This window comes from Musca domestica, unplaced genomic scaffold (assembly GCF_030504385.1).
Source record: "Musca domestica strain aabys unplaced genomic scaffold, Musca_domestica.polishedcontigs.V.1.1 61, whole genome shotgun sequence".
Lineage (NCBI taxonomy): Eukaryota > Metazoa > Arthropoda > Insecta > Diptera > Muscidae > Musca > Musca domestica.
Genome location: NW_026712367.1, coordinates 2,679,347 through 2,700,458, shown reverse-complemented (window position 1 = coordinate 2,700,458; position 21,112 = coordinate 2,679,347). Strand labels below are relative to the sequence as shown.

At 32.3% G+C, this 21,112-nt stretch overlaps 1 protein-coding gene across 2 annotated transcripts in view; it reads right to left on the bottom strand.

Moving 5' to 3' along the window:
* Positions 1-3,305, bottom strand: part of LOC101893274 (venom dipeptidyl peptidase 4) — a 282,967-nt gene extending 279,662 nt beyond the window's left edge. Inside the window, exon 1 of one of the 2 annotated variants that reach the window (XM_059129439.1) lies at positions 2,699-3,305. In XM_059129439.1, the coding sequence (XP_058985422.1) occupies positions 2,699-3,226 (528 nt within the window). In that variant the 5' untranslated portion in view covers positions 3,227-3,305. The remainder of the gene's footprint in view (positions 1-2,698) is intronic. The other variant, XM_059129440.1, reaches the window with a different exon arrangement.
* Between the last annotated feature and the right edge of the window lie 17,807 nt (positions 3,306-21,112).

Below are 21,112 nucleotides of genomic sequence, written 5' to 3'. Positions count from 1 at the left end.
ATCTGAGACCTTGAAAAACAAATATTCTTTAAAGACTCCATATGTTTGGTCTCACCTTGAAAAAAATATCCCGAAAAGTATTCTTTAAAAATCCAAATTTGTGGTCTTATGAGTCTTTGAAAAATTATTCTCAAAAAAAATCCACATTTGTGGCCTTGTGAGTCCTTAAAAATATTCTTTAAAAAAAATCCATTTTTAAGGCCACCTGTATCCTTGAAAAAATATTCTTTAAAAAATTCAAGTTTATGGTCATCTGAGTCCTTGGCATTTTTTCTTTAAAAATTCGAGATTGTGACCATTTGAATTCTTAAAAAAATCTTTAAAAAGTCAAGTTTATAATCATTTGAGTACTTGAAAAAAAATATTTTTTTAAACATCCATGTTTGTGTCCTTTGGAGTTCCTTAAATGAAATTTCCTCTTTCTAAGTCCTTCTAAAAAAATATTCTTAGAAAATCAACTTCCCTTGAGCCCTTGATGAAATATTCTTAAATAATCTCTATTCCGAAAATAAAAATAATGTTCTTTAAAAGATCCAAGTTTGTGGTCATCTTACTCCTTGAAATTTTCTCATTAAAAATTCAAGTTTGTGACCATTTGAGTCCTTGAAAAAAATCTTTAAAAAATCAAGTTTATGATCATTTGAGTACTTGAAAAAAAAATATTTTTTTTTTTTAACATCCAAGTTTGTTTCCTTTGGAGTTCTTCAAATAAAATTTCCTCCTTCTGAGTCCTTTTAAAAAAATATTCTTAGAAAATCACCTTCCTTTGAGCCCTTCATGAAATATTCTTAAAGAATCTCTATTCCGAAAATCGTCTTTAAAAATCCTTCCTTGAAGGATATTATTTTAAAATCTACTTTTGAAGTCTTCTGAATCCTTCAACAAGAAATCTTCTTTTTGAGTCCTTTTAAAAATACTCTTTAAAAATTCTTCTAAGTCCATTAAAGGATACTATTTTAAAATTCACATTTGAAGTCTTCTGAGTCCTTCAGCAATATGCTTTAATGATCCCTGTCATGGCCTCCTTATTCCTTGAAAAATTCTCTTTATTTTGTGTCTCAGTCCTGATCCTTGAAAAATTATAGTTATCCTTTTGGAAACTTTGAAAATAGTATCTGTCCTCCTAGGTTCTTAACAAATGTTTCTTTAAAAATCATTATGGGCCCTTAAAAAAAATATCCCCAAAAATATTCTGAAAAAATCCAAATTTGTGGTCTTATGAGTCTTTGAAAAATTATTCTTCTTCAAAAACATCCACGTTTGTGGCCTTCTGAGTCCTTAAAAAATATTCTTTAAAAAAAAATTCATTTTTATGGCCATCTATGTCCTTGAAAAAACATTTTTTAAAAGATTCAAGTTTGTTGCCATCTTTGTCCTTGGCATTTTTTCTTTAAAAATTCGAGATTGTGACCATTTGAATCCTTGAAAAAAATCTTTAAAAAATCAGGTTTATGATCATTTGAGTACTTGAAAAAAATATTTTTTTAAACATCCAAGTTTGTTTCCTTTGGAGTTCTTCAAATAAAATTTCCTCTTTCTGAGTCATTTTAAAAAATATTCTTAGAAAATCAAATTTCTTTGAGCAATTGAAGAAATATTCAAGTATTTGGCCATGTGAGTCCTTGAAAAAAAATATCCTGAAAAACATTCTTTAAAAATCCAAATTTGTGGTCATATGAGTCTTTGAAAAATTATTCTTCAAAAAAATCCACGTTTGTGGCCTTCTGAGTCCTTAAAAATTATTCTTAAAAAAAATCCATTTTTATGGCCATCTGTGTCCTTGAAAAAATTTTCTTTAAAAAATCGAAGTTTATGGTTAACTGAGTCCTTGAAAAATTTTCTTTAAAAACTCGAGATTGTTGCCATTTGAGTCCTTGAAAAAGAATCTTAAAAATTCAAATTTATGATCTTTTGAGTACTTAAAAAAAATATTTTTTTCTAAACATCCAAGTTTGTGTTCTGTGGAGTTCTATAAATAAAATTTCCTCTTTCTGAGTCCTTTCAAAAAATATTCTTAGAAAATCTACTTCCTTTGAGCCTTTGATAAAATATTCTTGAAGAATCTCTATTCCAAAAATCATCTTTAAAAATCCTTCCTTGAAGGATATTATTTAAAAATCTACTTTTGAAGACTTCTGAATCCTTCAACAAAAAATCTTCTTTTTGAGCCCTTTCAAAAATATTCTTTATTAATAAACTTTTTGGCTCTTGAGTCCTTGATGAAATATTCTTTAAAAATCCTTATGAGTCCATTAAAGGATATTATTCTCAAATCCACATTTGAAGTCTTCTGAGTCCTTCAGCAATATGCTTTCAAGATCCCTTTCATGGCCTCCTTATTTCTTGAAAAAGTATCTTAAATTTGTGTCTCAATCCTGATCCATGAAAAAAAATAAAAAAATATTCATATCCTTTAAGAAACTTTTTAAAATCGTATCTGGCCTTCTGGGTCCTTGACATTTTTTTCTCTAAAAATCATTATGTGCCCTTGAAAAAATATTCTTCGAAATTCCTCGTCTGTGTCCTTTAGAGTCCCTGAAATTCTTCCTTTTTTAAAACTCCAACCTTATGATCCTCTCAATCCTTGAAAAAATATTTTTGGAATTCCGGGCCCTATGCTTTTAACGATTATTTTGATTCTTTTTTTTTTTTGTTTTTTAAATCATTTTTTTTTTTTTTTTTAAATATATTCTCCTACCTGTCTACTGCTGTCGAAGTTCTCCCGCATCGAATTCGAATTCCCTCGTCTCATTCTTCGCCTTGATTTGCGCCTAGGCCGATTATTGACGAATAAATCCTCAAGACTGCTGCTGCTGTTACTGCTGTCACTGGCCCGGCTTTCACTTCCCGACTCTGGGTCGTTGCCACCAAAAAATCCACCTCCTCCTGCAGCACCTGTCCGTCCTCCCTCTTGCTGATGACTCTGAAGATGTTCAGCTTTTTCAATATCCGTTTGATTCAATGCCGAATAACGTATTGAATCTTTGCTTTCGAATAACGATTGGAAAAAGCCCGCCGGTGATGATGCGGCGGCCGCAGTAGATATTATGGTCGGCGATGAGATTGGTATTATTGTGCTACCGTTATTTCGTGGGCGTCGATACTGACGATGCGAACGTCTGGCGTTGTTGTTGTTGTTGATGGGTCTTTCCGAACGTGTGTTGTTTGTTTTGGTGGTTTCCGTTTGTTTGGCGGCTTGCAAGGCTTCCATCCAAGTGGTACTCATAGTAGGAAGGACAAACGGCGGTTTTCAAAAGAGCAGGGAATGGGGGGACAGAGGAGGAGGAGGATTTTTTTTTTTCTCTCAATATTCAGTTTTAGATCAAACAATGTTAGGTTATTTGGCAATTTGTGAGATTTTTTCGAATATGGTTTTTGGGAAGATGAAATAAGGACCTTTGATCCTTGCCGTCTTACGAAAATTCTCCGGAGTTTGGCAGCAGCAGAAAAATTTTCTGAAAATAGAAAAAAAAATATTTAAATTTAATTTTTTTTTTTAATTTTACAAAATTTCAAAATTTAATTTCAAATTTCCCTTTCCCCTCCCCAAAATTGTTTGCCACCCTATAGCAGGCAATGACTTGACGGAATTTTATATTTCTTTTTCATTCCTCCATTTCTCGTTGCCATTCCAACGCTCAACTTCACATTCATTCATCCATTTTACTTTTGCCTGTCACTCGAAATTGTTGCTGATTATCACTTGACTTTGTGGCCACATTGACGTTCTCGACGTCGTTGTTGTTGTAATTCTAGAGGTGTGAACATATGTCACACTTTGTGGAAAGTAATTGCAGTTTACACAGCGCAGCGACTAAAGGCAAGAAAATTCGCCGTGTCATCGTTGAAAATGATTTGTCAAAATGTTTTGTAATTTTTTTTCAAAACTATTTTGAAAAATCATCATTGTAACACTTAGTTTTGTGGCACACTTGAAAATGGGGCTTGGCGCCGGAGATGGAATTTTTTTTTTTTTTTTTTTTTTTTTTTTTTTTTTTTTTTTTTTTTGGAATAAGTAAGTGAATCAACTGTTCGAGAGGTGTGGAAGGAGTTTGGGAATACAGGGGAGACCAAGGGAGAATAGAGCATCTACAGTCTTCAAAAAAAAAAAAAACTCGTTTTAAAACAACATTTGGGACCTCCAGCGGCCCTTCTAAAACTACCGAAGAAATCCATGGTTGATAGACATTTACAAAAAATATTCTTTAAAAAATCCACATTTGTGGCAAATTGAGTCCTGAAAAAAAATTCTTTAAAAATACACGTTTGGGGCCTTCTCAGTTTCCAAAAAAAAATCTTTAAAAAATCCACATTTTTGTCATTCTGAATCCTTGAAAAATCCTTCCGAGTCCTTAAAAAATCACGCTGAGTCCTTGATAAAAATATTCTTAAAAAATCCACGTATGCGGCCATCTCAGACCTTGAAAAACAAATATTCTTTAAAAATCCAAGTTTTTGGCCAAGTGAGTCCTTGAAAAAAATATCCTGAAAAATATCCATTAAAAATTCAAATTTGTTTTCTTATGAGTCTTTGAAAAAATATAGTTCAAAAAAATCCACGTTTGCGGCCTTCTGAGTCATTAAAAAATATTCTTTAAAAAAAAATATTTTTATGTCCTTGAAAATAGAGCATCTACGGTCTTCTTCTTCTTCAAAAAAAACTCGTTTTTAAACAACATTTGGGACCTCCCAGCAACAACAAATTTTCAAAAATCCAGGTGTTAGACTCTTTAAAACCTTTAAAATACATGTTGATCCTTCAAAAAATATTCTTCCAAAATCCTCTATTCGTTATTCGAAATCGACGTTTCGTCCTCCAAAAATCAACTTCAGTTGTCCCAAAAAAAAAAAAAAAATCAAAAATGCACATTTTGACCTCCAAAAATTTAGGTTTTTTCCTTCAAAAAATATTTTTTTAGTCTTTTCGTATTTTAAAAATTCGCGCTTTGTCCTTCAAAAAATTAAAGGCCCATGTTTGTCATCCAAGAATCCATTTTTCGTCATCAAAAAATAATCTTCAAAAATCCTCCTTTCGTAATTTAAAAATTGATGTTTCATCCTTAAAACCGTACCCTCCAAAAATCCTCCTTTCGTCCTTTAAAAATTCAATTTTCGTCCTTAACAACGTATTCTTCAAAAATTCTCCTTACGTCCATTAAAAATCCTCCTTTTGTCATTAAAAACGTATTCTTTAAAAATCCTCCTTTCGTCCTTTAAAAAATTTATGTTTCGTCCTTAAAAACGTATTCTTCAAAAATCCGAAATCCGTTTTCTTCAAAAATCATTCAAAAAAGTTTCTTAAAAAATGCTTTAAAAAATCATGTTTCGTCCCTAAAAACATTTTATTTAAACATCCTCCTTTCGTCCTTTAAAAATTCATGTTTCGTCCCTAAAAACGTATTCTTCAAAAATCCTCCTTTCGTCCTTTAAAAAATTTATGTTTCGTCCTTAAAAACGTATTCTTCAAAAATCCTCTTTTCGTCCTTTAAAAATTCATGTTTCGTCCCTAAAAACATTTTATTTAAATATCCTCCTTTCGTCCTTAAAAAAATCATGTTTCGTCCTTAACAACGTATTCTTCAAAAATCCTCCTTTCGTCCTTTAAAAAATCATGTTTCGTCCCAAAAACGTATTCTTTAAAAATCCTTCTTTCGTCCATAAAAAATTCATGTTTCCTCTTTAAAAACGTATTCTTTAAAAATCCTTCTTCGTCCTTTGAAATTTCATGTTTCGTCCTTAAAAAAGTATTCTTCAAAAATCCTCATTTCAACCATTATAAATCCACGATTCGTCCTTAACAAAGTATTTTTTTCTCATTTTAACCATTCAAAATCCACTAACCATTCAAAATCCACTATTCTCCGAAAATCCACACGTTTTCTTCAAAAATCCTTAAAAAATCAACGTTTAGTCCCTCAAATTTTTTTCTTGAATAAACTACGTTACTTCTACAAATTCCACGTTTCGTAACCCCAAAACACCCTTGGTATGTTCTTAAAAAATGTTAAAAAATTCAACTTTTATCCTTTAAAAACATATTCCTCAAAAATCCACGTTTCGTCCTCCAAAAAATCCACGTTTCGTCCTCAAGAAGATTGCTTCAAAAATCCTAGTTTTGTCCTTAAAAAATGTTCTTCAAAAATCCAAGTTTTCTCCTAAAAAAAATATTTTCAAAACCCCTAGTTTCATCCTCAAAAAAATCTTCAAGAAACATTCTTTAAAAATTTTCGTTTCCCACATCAAAAGTCCGGGTTTCTTCCTTCAAAAATGCCAAAAACGGGCATTTTTATTTTATATTTAAAAAAAAAATGAGAATTTCATTCTCTCAAAATACCACAAAACTGTATATTTAAAAATATTTTTAAGAAGACTTAGGGAGACACAAACGCCCATTTAAAAAAAAATTGTTTAGAAGGACTCTGGATGCCAGAAGGATTTTTAAAGAATATTTTTAATGGATACAGGATACCGAAACCCGGAGTTTTAAAGTATATTTTAAGGATCCAAAAAACTATAAACGTACATCGAAAAAAATATTTTTCAAGGACTCAGAATGCCTCTTTTTACAATATTTTTTAAAATGTTTTTTCAAAGAATGTTTTTCAAAAGGATTCAGAAGGACATAATCGTGGAAGGAATCAGGATTCCACAAACGAGGATAAGAATAGTTTTTAAGAACCATCAGAGCCAAAATGGGGAATTTACAGTAATATTTTTCAAGGTCCTGAAAGTCACAAACCTGAATTTTTGAGGGAATATTTTAAAGGACTCAGAAGGCCACAAAGATGTATTTAAAAATAATATTTTTAAAAAGGCGCAGAAAGCTTTCTTAGCAATATTGTTCAGAATATTTTTCCAACGAACCTGGAGTTTTTAAAGAATTATTGTTTAATGGACTCAGATGGCCAAAAACTTGGATCTTTTAAAGAATATATTTTTAAAGCCACAAATGGAAATCTTTAGGGATTTTTTCTTCAAGGACTTAAAAGGTCTCAAACATGGACATTTCAAGAGATTTTTTCAAGGACTTGGATGACCACAAATGTGGAATTTAAAAAAAAAAAAAAAAAATTTTGCCATCGATTCCGTTTTTTAAATTAAATATTTTTAAGGACTGTGAAGGCCGCAATGAGTATTTCCTCAAGCTAGATTTTTTTCTTAAATTTCAAAGAATATTGTGAAAGGGGCTGATAAGTCTACAAAAGTGGCGATTAAAAAAATAATCTTGGATTTTCAAAGATTATTTTTTTTTTCAAGGACTTAGAAGTCCCCGAATGTGGAATTCTTAAATAATTATTTTTCAAAGGATTCGGAAGATCCACAAACTTGGATCTTCTAAAGAATATATTTGTTAAAGCCACAAATGGAGATTTTTAAGGAATATTTTTTCAAGGATTCATAAGGCCAGAAACATGAACTTTTTAAGAATATATTTCAAGGACTCAGATAACCACAAATGTGGATTTTTTTTTAATATTTTTCTCATGGATAAGGATCTTGGGAATGCTTTTAACGACTCATAAGGCCACAAATAGTGACTGGTGAATAATTTTATTTTCAGGACTCAGAAGGATTTTTTTTTTAAATATTTGTCAAACATTTAGAAGGCCATATATTTGAATTTTTTAAATAATATTTTTCCAGGGCAGAAGGTCTCAAATGGATTCTATAAAGGATTTTCAAGGAATATTTTTCCGGGACTCACATAGCCATAAACGTTAATATGTTCCGAAAAAAGGACATGAATTTGAATATTTGTACGGACATTTTCGAAAAGGGTCCAAAATGGCATTAAAGTGAATTAAAAAAAAATCGGCCAAGCATCTGAGAAGACCAGAAATGTGAATTTTTTAAAGAAGTTTTTTTTTTCAAGGACTACCAAAGCCACACTCGTAAATTTTAAGAAAAAACTTTTTAGTCTCCACCTCTGTGGCCTGTTGAGTTTTAGACATTTTCTCTTATAAATTCTCATCGGTATCTTTTTGGGTCTTGGAAGCTTAAAAATCTTTGTTAGTGTCCTTCTGAACCAGTTTTTTCCAAAATCTTCAGTTTTTTTTATAAATCCATGTTTGAAAATTACAATGTGCCACACAATCCACTTTTTTTCGATAAAAACAGAGAAGATTATAAAAGTAGAACTAACCAAGTAAAATAGCTGTAAATTCAGCCGGGTCGAACTTTGAATACCCTCCACCATTTGGAACGAATTTTGAAGTTTTTAAAAAAAAAATATATAAATAAAATCCGTTAAAAATTCTATTCAAATCCTAAAATACCGAATGTAGCCGTATGTATACGACGAACGAGTACCTACATAGGCAACTTTTGCCATAAGCCATTACAATATTTAAATGTGAAACTTGAAAAAAAATCGGTGAATAATGTAGTTAAAATCATCAAAACACCGAATATAGAGAGGTACCATGGGCGCTATACGAAGACTTGGACCTGCAGAGACAATTTGCTGTCTTCGGCTGTAGCATCCATTATGAACTTTAAATGCCAAATTCGAAAGAATTCCGGTGAAAAATGTCGCAAAAATCATCAAAATACCGAATATCGGAAGGTATCGTTATATGAGAGCTATACGAAGGCGTGAACCTGCACGGACAATTTTCTGTTTTAGGCTGTAGTATCCATTACGAACTTCAAATACCAAATTTGAAACAATTCCGGTGAATAATATCGCTTAAATCATCAAAATACCGAAATTCAGGAGGTATCGTGATATGGGAAATATACGAAGGCGTGGACCTGCACAGACAATTTTCTGTCTTAGGCTGTAGTATCCATTACGAACTTGAAATACCAAATTTGAAACAATTCCGCTGAATAATGTCGCTATAATCATTAAAACACCGAATATAGGGAGGTACCATGGGCGCTATACGAAGACGTGAACCTGCATAGACAAATTTCTGTCTTAGGCTGTAGTATCCATTACGAACTTGAAATGCCAAATTTGAAAGAATTCCGCTGAATAATGTCGCTAAAATCATTAAAATACCGAATATCGGATGGTATCGTTATATGGGGGCTATACGAAGGCGTGAACCTGCACGGACAATTTTCTGTTTTAGGCTGTAGTATCCATTTCGAACTTGAAATACCAAATTTGAAACAATTCCGCTGAATAATGTCGCTAAAATCATTAAAACGCCGAATATCGGAAGGTATCGTTATATGGGAGCTATACGAAGACGTGAACCTGCAGAGAAAATTTTCTCTCTTAGGCTGTAGAATCCATTACGAACTTCAAATACAAAATTTGAAACAATTCCAGTGAATAATGTCGCTTAAATCACAAAAATACCGCAAATCTGGAGGTACCGTTATATGGGGGATATACGAAGGCGTGGACCTGCACGGACAATTTTCTGTCTTAGACTGTAGTATCCACAACGAACTTCAAATGCTAAATTTGAAAGAATTTCGGGGGAAAATGTCGCTAAAATCATCAAAATACCGAATATCGGAATACCATCCGTTATATAGGGGCTATACGAAGACGTGAACCTGCATAGACAAATTTCTGTCTTAGGCTGTAGTATCCATTACGAACTTCAAATACCAAATTTGAAATAATTCCGCTGAATAATGTCGCTAAAATCATTAAAATACCGAATATCGGGAGGTATCGTTATATGGGGACTATACGAAGGCGTGGACCTGCACGGACAATTTTCTGTCTTAGACTGTAGCTTCCATTATGAACTTCAAATACCAAATTTTAAACATTTCCGTTGAATAATGTCGCTAAAATCATTAAAATACCGAATATAGGGAGGTACCATGGCCGCTATACGAAGACGTGGACCTGCACGGACAATTTTCTGTCATAAGCTGTGGTATTCGTTACGAACTTCAAATACCAAATTTGCAACAATTCCGCTGAATAATGTCGCTAAAATCATTAAAATACCGCAAATCGGGAGGTACCGTTATATGGAGGCTATACGAAGACGTTGGCCTGAACAGACAATTTTCTGTCTTAGGCTGTAGTATTCACTACGAACTTCAAATGCAAAATTTGAAACATTTCCGGTAAATAATGTAGCTAAAATCATCAAAATACCGAATATCGGGATAGCACCCGTTATATAGGGGCTATACGAAGACGTGAACCTGCATAGACAAATTTCTGTCTTAGGCTGTAGTATCCATTACGAACTTCAAATACCAAATTTGAAATAATTCCACTGAATAATGTCGCTAAAATCATTAAAATACCGAATATCGGGAGGTATCGTTATATGGGGACTATACGAAGGCGTGGACCTGCACGGACAATTTTCTGTCTTAGACTGTAGCTTCCATTATGAACTTCAAATACCAAATTTGAAACATTTCCGTTGAATAATGTCGCTAAAATCATTAAAATACCGAATATAGGGAGGTACCATGGCCGCTATACGAAGACGTGGACCTGCACGGACAATTTTCTGTCATAAGCTGTAGTATTCGTTACGAACTTCAAATACCAAATTTGCAACAATTCCGCTGAATAATGTCGCTAAAATCATTAAAATACCGCAAATCGGGAGGTACCGTTATATGGAGGCTATACGAAGACGTTGGCCTGAACAGACAATTTTCTGTCTTAGGCTGTAGTATTCACTACGAACTTCAAATGCAAAATTTGAAACATTTCCGGTAAATAATGTAGCTAAAATCATCAAAATACCGAATATCGGGATAGCACCCGTTATATAGGGGCTATACGAAGACGTGAACCTGCATAGACAAATTTCTGTCTTAGGCTGTAGTATCCATTACGAACTTCAAATACCAAATTTGAAATAATTCCACTGAATAATGTCGCTAAAATCATTAAAATACCGAATATCGGGAGGTATCGTTATATGGGGACTATACGAAGGCGTGGACCTGCACGGACAATTTTCTGTCTTAGACTGTAGCTTCCATTATGAACTTCAAATACCAAATTTGAAACAATTCCAGTGAATAATGTCGCTTAAATCACAAAAATACCGCAAATCGGGAGGTACCGTTATATGGGGGCTATACGAAGGCGTTGGCCTGAACAGACAATTTTCTGTATTAGGCTGTAGTATCCATTACGAACTTGAAATATTAAATTTGAAACAATTCCGCTGAATAATGTCGCTAAAATCATTAAAACACCGAATATCGGAAGGTATCGTTATATGGGAGCTATACGAAGGCGTGAACCTGCAGAGAAAATTTTCTGTCCTAGGCTGTAGAATCCATTACGAACTTGAAATGCCAAATTTGAAAGAATTCCGCTGAATAATGTCGCTAAAATCATTAAAATACCGAATATCGGAAGGTATCGTTATATGGGGGCTATATGAAGAGGTGAACCTGCATAGATAATTTTTAGTCATAGGCTGAAGTATCCAATACCAACTCCAAATACCGAATTTGAAATAATTCCGATGAATAATGTCGCTAAAATCATCAAAATACCGAATATCCGGAGGTACCGTGATATGGAGGCTATACGAAGACGTGAACCTGCAGAGACAATTTTCTGTGTCAGGCTGTAATATCTATTACGAACTTTAAATACCAAATTTAAAACAATTCCGTTGAAAAATGTCGCTAAAATCATCAAAACACCGAATATCGGGATGTACCGTTATATGCGGGGCTATACGAAGACGTGGAACTACATGGACAATTTTCAGTCATAGGCTGAAGTATCCAATACCAACTTCAAATACCGAATTTGAAACAATTCCTGTGAAAAATGTCGCTAAAATCATCCAAATACCGAATATCGGGAGGTACCATTATATGCGGGGCTATACCAAAACCTGAACCTACATGACCTATTTTCAATACCAAAAGTCATGCAGCCATAATATACATTTAAGCAAAATTTTATCAACCTACTTCATTTCGTTCGGAAGCTAGAGTGATTTCCACAGACGGAGAGACGGACGGACAGACGCTAAATCGACATAAAATTTTATGCTAATCAAAAATATATATACTTTGAGGGGTCTAAAATGTATATTTCGAGGTGTAACTAACGGAATGACAAACTTAGTATACCCTCCATATTATGGTAGAGGGTATAAAAAAACCACCAAAATTTGGTCCTTTATACGGGTCTCTTTAAAAATTTATCAAAGTATCTATATTTTCTCCCAGTGTCTCTCTCTCTCTCTGGTATACAAATAATGACATTTTTACCCATTATGACAACAACAATAAATAAAAGCAAAACCACAACAACAACAACAATAATGTCACAGCTTGGAATAACAAAAGCTAACAGCAAATAATGCTATTCATTTCGGGCTATTAAAGAAAGGCAGCAAACGAACAAACAAACAGTCAAACTGATTAGCATTTCTTTTTGTGTCGCGGCGTTGTTGCTGCGCATGCGCAAACGCACAATGAGGCAGCGTACACAAGACTTGGCACACACACACACACACACACCTACATACACCTGTTGGCCGATGCGACGCATACAAATGACGATGATGGCCGATGATCATCGATTGAGGCGTTTGTTTTGTTTTTCTTAAGAAAGCGTTCTGAAGAGAATAACAAATAATCGCCACCAAGACGATGAAGAAGAAGAAGAAGAAGATAAACAACAACAAGAATGCCAAGAACACACAAAAGCGCCCACTGCAACAACACTTTGGAGACTTGCTTTCTTTTCAAATAGAGGAGTGTTGGGGAATGGAAAATTATTGGAAATGGAGGAGGCAGGGGAGGAGAGGAGGAGCGAGGTGGAGCAGAGTGTATATGGCTCTGGTGAATCATTACTGCACTTTGTGTTACCAAAAGGAGAACAGCACTCGATGTGTGTAAGGAGTGCATGCGTCTGTATGGCTTAGCCAAAGCCTCGAGGCCATGACGACCACCCTGCACAACGTGGGGCCTGGTCGGCTTGGCTCCTCCAAAGTAAACGTTACAGGTGAGCGACTTTTCTTAGACCAAGTCAAAACCTCCGACAAGATCAATTGCTTTGGGGACATGCGTAAAGCATGAGCCAAGCTTGGCTTGGCGACGACGTCAATAACAACTGCAACGTCGGCGTCAGCTGATCATGGAAGATGTTCACATGGCACCGTCATATTCATATTCTGCTTCAGCTGACGTTCGTAGCATAGCCAATACTGCCGTAGTCTTGGCCAATCGGTCTCTTAACATTTTTTCAGTTATAAACGAGACTTTCGCGTGTTCGGTAGATAATTTCCACCAGCTAAACGGTTTAATTTGCTGGTCATTAACATATCAGCAACGGATCGCTCAGTTGAGAAGAAGCTCCACACACAGAAGTTCTTGATTGAATTTCTATTCCATTTTTTTTATTTTTGTTGTTGTGATTGAATATCGAATTTGGATTTTGTGTTAATTTTCGTTTTATTGCCGATAAACTGCAAGGAAGGGGGGACGAGAACGAGCGAGCGAGCGAGTGAGCGGGAGCAATAAAAGAAAATTAGGTGACTAATGTGAAATGGTTAATTTATGCTAAGGGCATTGAAATTAGGTCCCAAAACAAAGAACGCAAACGTTTAAGTTTTTATGGGACTTGAAAAAAATTCTCGAAAAAAAAAACACAGAATTTAGAACAAATATTGGAAATTTAAGGCACGTAATTTTGGTGAATTTTTATTATTTTTTTTTTCTCAAGAAGAGTGTCTTGGCTAATTAATTATGATCAGGAAAAGTGAGGAATAATTGTCCAAGAAATGTAATTTTTAATTTTTTTCTTTTAATTTTACATTAAAAAAAAACAATTATAATCCTAATAAGCAAGAAAATAAATAAAAAAACTAAAAGAAATTTAAATAAATTACCAAACAAAAATAAAATTAATGCAAATTCTGCAAAACTAAAAAAAAAGTAAAATGGAAAAAAAACTAAAATATATATTTTCAAAAAATAAAAAAATAATAAAAAAATGAAATAAAACAAAGAACATAAGACAGAATTAAATTAAATTAACAAACTAAAAATTAATAAAATAAAAAAAATATAATGAAGACCAAAAACTTTACGAAACTTACAAAATTAATAAAAAAAAAAAATAAAAACAGTAATTTAAAAAAAAACAATGGGAAAAGCATATTTTTTATTATGTTTTAATAAAAAATAAAAATATTGAGACATTTTTTTTCAATATTAAAGAAATAATTATAATAAATTAAAACGAAATGGGAAAAATTGTTGAAAATATTAAATAAATAAAATTTAAAGAAATAAAGTCAAATAAAACAAGTAAAACAAGTAAAAAAACATTAAGTTCGGCCGGGCCAAACTTTTAATACACTCCACCTTAAGGTAAAGGAAACATTAGAAGAAATGTGTCAAAAACCTTCAAAATACCGAATATCGGAAGGTACTGTTATATGGGGGCTACACCAAATCATGGATCCCATTATGACCAACAAATACCAATTTTCAGACAAATCCGTGAAAAAAGGTTGCAAAAATCATCAAATTTCCGAATATCGGGAGGTACCGTTATATGGGGGCTATACCAAATCATGGACCCATACATACCGGAGCTGGAAACCATTATGACCCACAAATACCAATTTTTAGACAAATCCGTGAAAAAATGTGGCAAAAAAAAAACTAAAATACCGAATATCGGGAGGTACCTTTATATGGGGGCTATACCACAACGTGGACCTATACATGCAATGTTTTGCCACACGCTCAGGGACCTGTTATGACCTACAAGTACCAATTTCCAGACAAATCCGTGAAAAAATGTGGCATAAATCATCAAAATACCGAATATCGGGAGGTACCGTTATCATTTTCAATACCAACCATCCTAGATACAATGCAAATAGCTCTGCTAAATTTTGGCGCTCTACGTCAAATAATGTGGGCTGTATCGTGATTTCAACAGACAGACAGACAGACAGAGGGACATCGTTAAATCGTCTTAGAATTTTATGCTGATTATGAATATATATACTTTATGGGGTCTAAGACGAATATTTAAGGATGTTACAAACGGAATGACAAAGTTAATATACCCTCCTTTCCAAGGTGGAGTGTATAAATATAATAAACTCAAAAAATATGAAAAGTGAAGAAGAAGAAGAAGAAAAAATCTATATTTGAAAAAAACAATATGGAAAAAATCTTTGTTGTTGTCGGCCGGGACGAACTTTGAATACCATCCACCATTTGGTAAAAATTTAACAATTTTCAAAAAAAAAAATAAAATCCCTTAAAATCCCTTAAAAACTTAAAAATACCGAATGTAGCCGTATATTAGGGTCTATACGACAATGTGGACCTGCATAGGCGAGTTTTGTCACAAGCTATTACAATATTCAAATGCGAAACTTGAAAAAATCTGTTTGTAACGTAGCTAAAATCATAAAAATACCAAATATAGGGAGGTACCATGGGGGTTATAAAACATGGACCTGCATAGACAATTTTCTGTCATAGGCTGTAATATCCATTACGAACTTCAAATACCAAAATTGAAACAATTCTGGTAAATAATGTCGCTAAAACCATCAAAATACCGAATATCGGGAGATACCGTTATATGGGGGCTATACGAAGACGTGTACCTACATGGCCCATTTTCAATACCAAAAGTCCTGCAGACATAGTACACATTTGAGTAAAATTTTATAAACCTATTTTATTTCGTTCGGAAGCTAGAGTAATTTCCAAAGACGGACGGATAAATCGACATAGAAAAAAAAGTAAGGAAAGTCTTAAAGCCGGGCGGGCCGACTTTATGATACCCTACACCACTTTACATATTTAGTAGAGGTTTCCATAACAAATAAATGTTTTTATGGGAAATTTGTGAGAATTAAACAACTATAATTATAGTTATATGAGGGGAATATCCACCTCTGAATCGATTTCTACTAAATTTTCCGAGGCATTTGAGCCTTTTCAATTCGAGCGTGTATTACCCATTTGGTGCACAGTTAGTTGCCATCGGATAAAGATATATATGCGAGCTATATTCAAATCCTAACTGATCTCGATAAAATTTAGCAAAGGTATTTCTCAGCTGTACTTGATATATTTCCCTGAATATCGTTGTTACGGAGTGCATATTACGGCTGTGGGTAACAAATATAAAAAAATCGGATGAACAATATATATGGGAGCTAAAGCTATATCTTAACCGATCTTCACCAAATTTGGCATACTAGCTTCTAGACTCAATTCGGTAGTATGTGCCCAATTTCATCCAATTTGGGCAAATATTAGACGTTTGGTGCACAATCAAAGGTAAATCGGACGAACTTATATATGGGAGCTATATCCAAATCTGAACCGATCTCGATAAAAATTGGTAAAGGTATTTCTGAGCTGTGTTTGATATATTTCCCCAAATATCGTTGTTACATATTACGACTGCGGAGGATAAAAATAACAAATCGGCTGAACAGTATATATGGGAGCTATATCTGAATCGATTTCGATCAAATTTGGCATACTTATTTTCAGGCCTAATTTTATGGTATTTGCGAAATTCCATACTATTTCAACTGATATTACACGTTTGGTGCACAAAAAAGGCGAATTGGATGAAGATATATGGGAGCTATATCTAAATTTTGACCGATTATCTCTAATTTCAATAGGGTTCGTACCTTCCGATGTTTGGTATTTTCATGACTTAGCGACATTATTCACCGGAAATGTTTCAAATTTGGTAGTTGAAGTTCGTAATGGATACTACAGCCTATGACATAAAATTGTCTGTGCAGGTCCACGCCTTCGTATAGCCCGCATATAACGATACCCCCGATATTGGGTATTTTCATGATTTTAGCGTCATTATTCACCGTAGTAATTTCAAATTACGTATTTAGAGTTTGTAATGGGAACTACAGTCCGTGACAGAAAATTGCCTATGCAGGTCCAGGTCTTCGTATAGGCCCCATATATCAGTACCTCCTTATATTCGGTATTTTGACGATTTTAGGTACAATACTCACCGAAATTTTTGAGATGTCGTAATTGAAGTTCGTAATGAATACTACAGCCTATGACAGAAAATTGTCTATGCAGGTCCACGTCTTCGTATAGTCCCCATATAACGGTACCCCCCGATATTCGGTATTTTGATGATTTTAGCGACATTATTTACTGGAATTATTTCAAATTTTGTATTCGAAGTTCGTAATGGATACTACAGCCTGTGACAAAAAATTTTCTGTGCAGGCCCACATCTTCGTATAACCCCCATAAAACGGTACCCCCCGATATTCGTTACTTTGATGATTTTAGCGACTTCATTGAATGGAATTGTTTCAAATTTTGTATTCGAAGTTCGTAATGGATACTGCAGCCTATGACAGAAAATTTTCTTTGCAGGTCCACGTCTTCGTATAGCCCCCATATAACGATACCCCCCGACATTCGGTATTTTGATGATTTTAGCGATATTATTTACCGGAATCGTTTCAAATTTTGTATTTGAAGTTCGTAATTGAAGCTACAGCCTGTGACAGAAAATTGTCTGTGCAGGCTTATGACAAAAGTTGCGTATGCAGGTCCATGTCGTCGTATAGACCCTAATATACGGCTACATTCGGTATTTTTAAGATTTTAACAGAATTTTTAATGGATTTTAATTTTTTGAAAATTGGCAAATTTGTACCAAATGGTGAAGGGTATTCAAAGTTCGGCCCGGCCGAACTTACAGCTTTTTTACTTGTTTAAACGTAGAATTTTAAGATTTTTTTCTAAGGAATTCGCCAAGGATTGTCATTGCATTTATCGTTTTTTTTCTGAAAAAAATGTCACTAAATTTTCAAAGATAATAAACTTTCCAAATTTAGTATTTTTATAATTTTTGCCCAAGGGTAGAACAGGTGGTTTCGAATACAGTAACATAACATTGTTAAGAATTCATTTCAAGGACTATCTGCTTGGTAGGCATTTTCTGTTTTTTTTTAAGGATTAAGGAGCATTTTTCAAATTATTTTTTTTAAATTTGAAATTTTTTGAGGATATCAGTAGATTTTCAGGACTACTATATTCTTATATATGTTAGGGTATATTTCTTACCCTAACATGATTGTCAGATCCATCAGCTGTTCAAATGCAGACATTTTTTTCAAAGGAATTTTTCAAATCAATTTTTTTTAATCTGAATTTTTTCAAGGATATCAGCGGATTTTTAGGATTACTAATTTCTTTAATTTGATCCTTAGAATTTTCTGTTTTTTTAAGGATTTTTTATTTAAATCTGGAAATTTCCAAGGATATCAGTGGATTTTCAGGTCTACTATGTTCTTAAATATATTTTACCCTAACATGATTGTCAGATCCATTAACTGTTCAAATGCAGACATTTTTTTTTTTCATTGGAATTTTTCAAATCATTTTTTTTAATCTGATTTTTTCAAGGATATCAGCGGATTTTCTGGATTACTTTTTTTTTTTAATTTTGGCTTATGGCTTATGCCTTTTTCAAGGATTAAGGAGCAGTTTTCAAATCATTTTATTTAAATCTGAAATTTGTCGAGGATATCAGTGGATTTTCAGGACTTCTATTTTCTTAAATATTTTTACCCTAACATGATTGTCATGCTATTCCATCACCTGTTCAAATGCAGGCATTTTTTTCAAAGGAATTTTTTAAATCAGTTTTTTTTTAAATCTGAATTTTTTCAAGGATATCAGCGGTTTTTCAGGATTACTAATTTTTTTAATTTGATCCTTAGAATTTTCTGTTTTTTTTTTTAAGGATTAAAGAGCATTTTTCAAATAATTTTTTTTTTTAAATCTGAAATTTTCAAGGATATCAGTGGATTTTTAGGACTTCTATGTTCTTAAATATTTTTTACCCTAACATGATTGTCAGATCCATTTACTGTTCAAATGCAGACATTTTTTCAAAGGAATTTTTCAAATCATTTTTTTTTTAATCTGAATTTTTTCAAGGATATCAGCGGATTTTCAGGATTACTAATTTTTTTTAATTTGATCCTTAGAATTTTCTGTTTTTTTTTTGTAAGGATTAAGGAGCAGTTTTCAAATCATTTTATTTAAATCTGAAAATTTTCGAGGATATCAGTGGATTTTCAGGACTTCTATGTTCTTAAATATTTTTTACCCTAACATGATTGTCATGCTGTTCCATCACCTGTTGAAATGCACACATTTTTTTCAAAGGAATTTTTCACATCATTTTTTTAATCTGAATTTTTTCAAGGATATCAGCGGATTTTCAGGATTACTAATTTTTTAATTTGATCCTTAGAATTTTCTGTTTTTTTTTAAGGATTAGGGAGCATTTTTCAAATCATTTTTTTAAATCTGAAATTTTTCGAGGATATCAGTGGATTTTCAGGACTACTATATTATTAAATATTTTTTACCCTAACATGATTTTCATGCTGTTGCATTACCTGTTCAAATGCAGACATTTTTTTCAAAGAAATTTTTCAAATCATTTTTTTTAAATCTGAATTTTTTTCAAGGATATCAGCGGATTTTCAGGATTACTAATTTTTTTTTAATTTGATCCTTAGAATTTTCTGTTTTTTTTTTTGTAAGGATTAAGGAGCAGTTTTCAAATCATTTTATTTAAATCTGAAAATTTTCGAGGATATCAGTGGATTTTCAGGACTTCTATGTTTTCAAATATTTTTTACCCTAACATGATTGTCAGATCCATCAGCTGTTCAAAAGCAGACATTTTTTTCAAAGGGATTTTTCAAATCATTTTTTTTAATCAGAATTTTTCAGGGATATCAGCGGATTTTCAGGATTACTATTTTTTTTTTTTAATTTTAATTTATGCCTTATGCTTTTTATAAGGATTAAGGAGCCTTTTTCAAATCAATTGTTTTAAATCTGAAAATTTTGGAGGATATCTGTGGATTTTCAGGACTTCTATTTTCTTAAATACTTTTTACCCTAACATGATTGTCAGATCCATCACCTGTTCAAATGCAGACATTTTTTTTTCAAAGGAATTTTTCAAATCATTTTTTTTAATCTGAATTTTTTCAAGGATATCAGCGGATTTTTAGGATTACTATTTATTTTTTAATTTTGATTTATGCCTTATGCTTTTTTTAAGGATTGAAGAGCATTTTTCAAATCATGTTTTTTAAATTTGAAAATTTCCAAGGATATCAGTGGATTTTCAAATATTCTTAAATATTTTTTCTTAAATATTTTTTATCCTAACAGGATTGTCAGATCCATCAGCTGTTCAAATGCAGACATTTTTTTAATGAATTTTTCAAATCATTTTTTTTAAATTTGAATATTTTCAAGGTTATCAGTGGATTTTCAGGATTACTATTTTTTTAATTTTGTGTTTTTATGCCTTTTTTAAAGATTAAGGAGCATTTTTCAAATCAATTTTTTTATATCTGAAAATTTTCAAGGATATTAGTGCATTTTCAGAACTTCTATATTTTTAAAAATTTTTTCCCTAACATCATTGCTAGATCCATCATCTGCTCAAACGTAGAATTTTCAGAATTTTTTTCAGAGGAATTTTCCTAGGAGGGTCAATGAATTTTTACTCAAGAAATTGTTAAGAATTGTTTTCAAGGACTATCTTCTCTACTGAGCAGCGATTCAAAAAAAATTTTCAGAGCTTCGGAAGGCTGTAAAGTATTAGGATTTGGCCATTTTTAACGCTGTTTTTACTTGTCCTATTTTATTCTCTTATTCTAAAGCAATTCTGAATTCCCTGTAGCAACAGGAAATAACATGAGTATCCAATTCAAATCTGTGTATAAAATTTATCATCTTATTTTCAGATAAAAAAAAATAAATAAAAAAACATTAATTTTAAAATTAAAACCAACAAAATCCGGAATAAAAAAAATAATATGTGAATTTTGATAAAAATAAAAAAAAAAAATAAAAATTCAAATCTAAATTGAAAATTACAAAAAATAACTATTTAAAAACTGAAAAAAAAAAACAACCAAATCTGTGTCTAAAATTTATCATCTTTTTTTCAGATAAAAAAAAATAGAAAAAAAAACATTAATTCCAAAATTAAAACCAACAAAATCCGGAATAAAAAAAATAATATGTGAAATTTGAAAAAAAAAAAATAAAAATTCAAATCTAAATTGAAAATTACAAAAAATAACTATTTAAAAACTGAAAAAAAAACAACCAA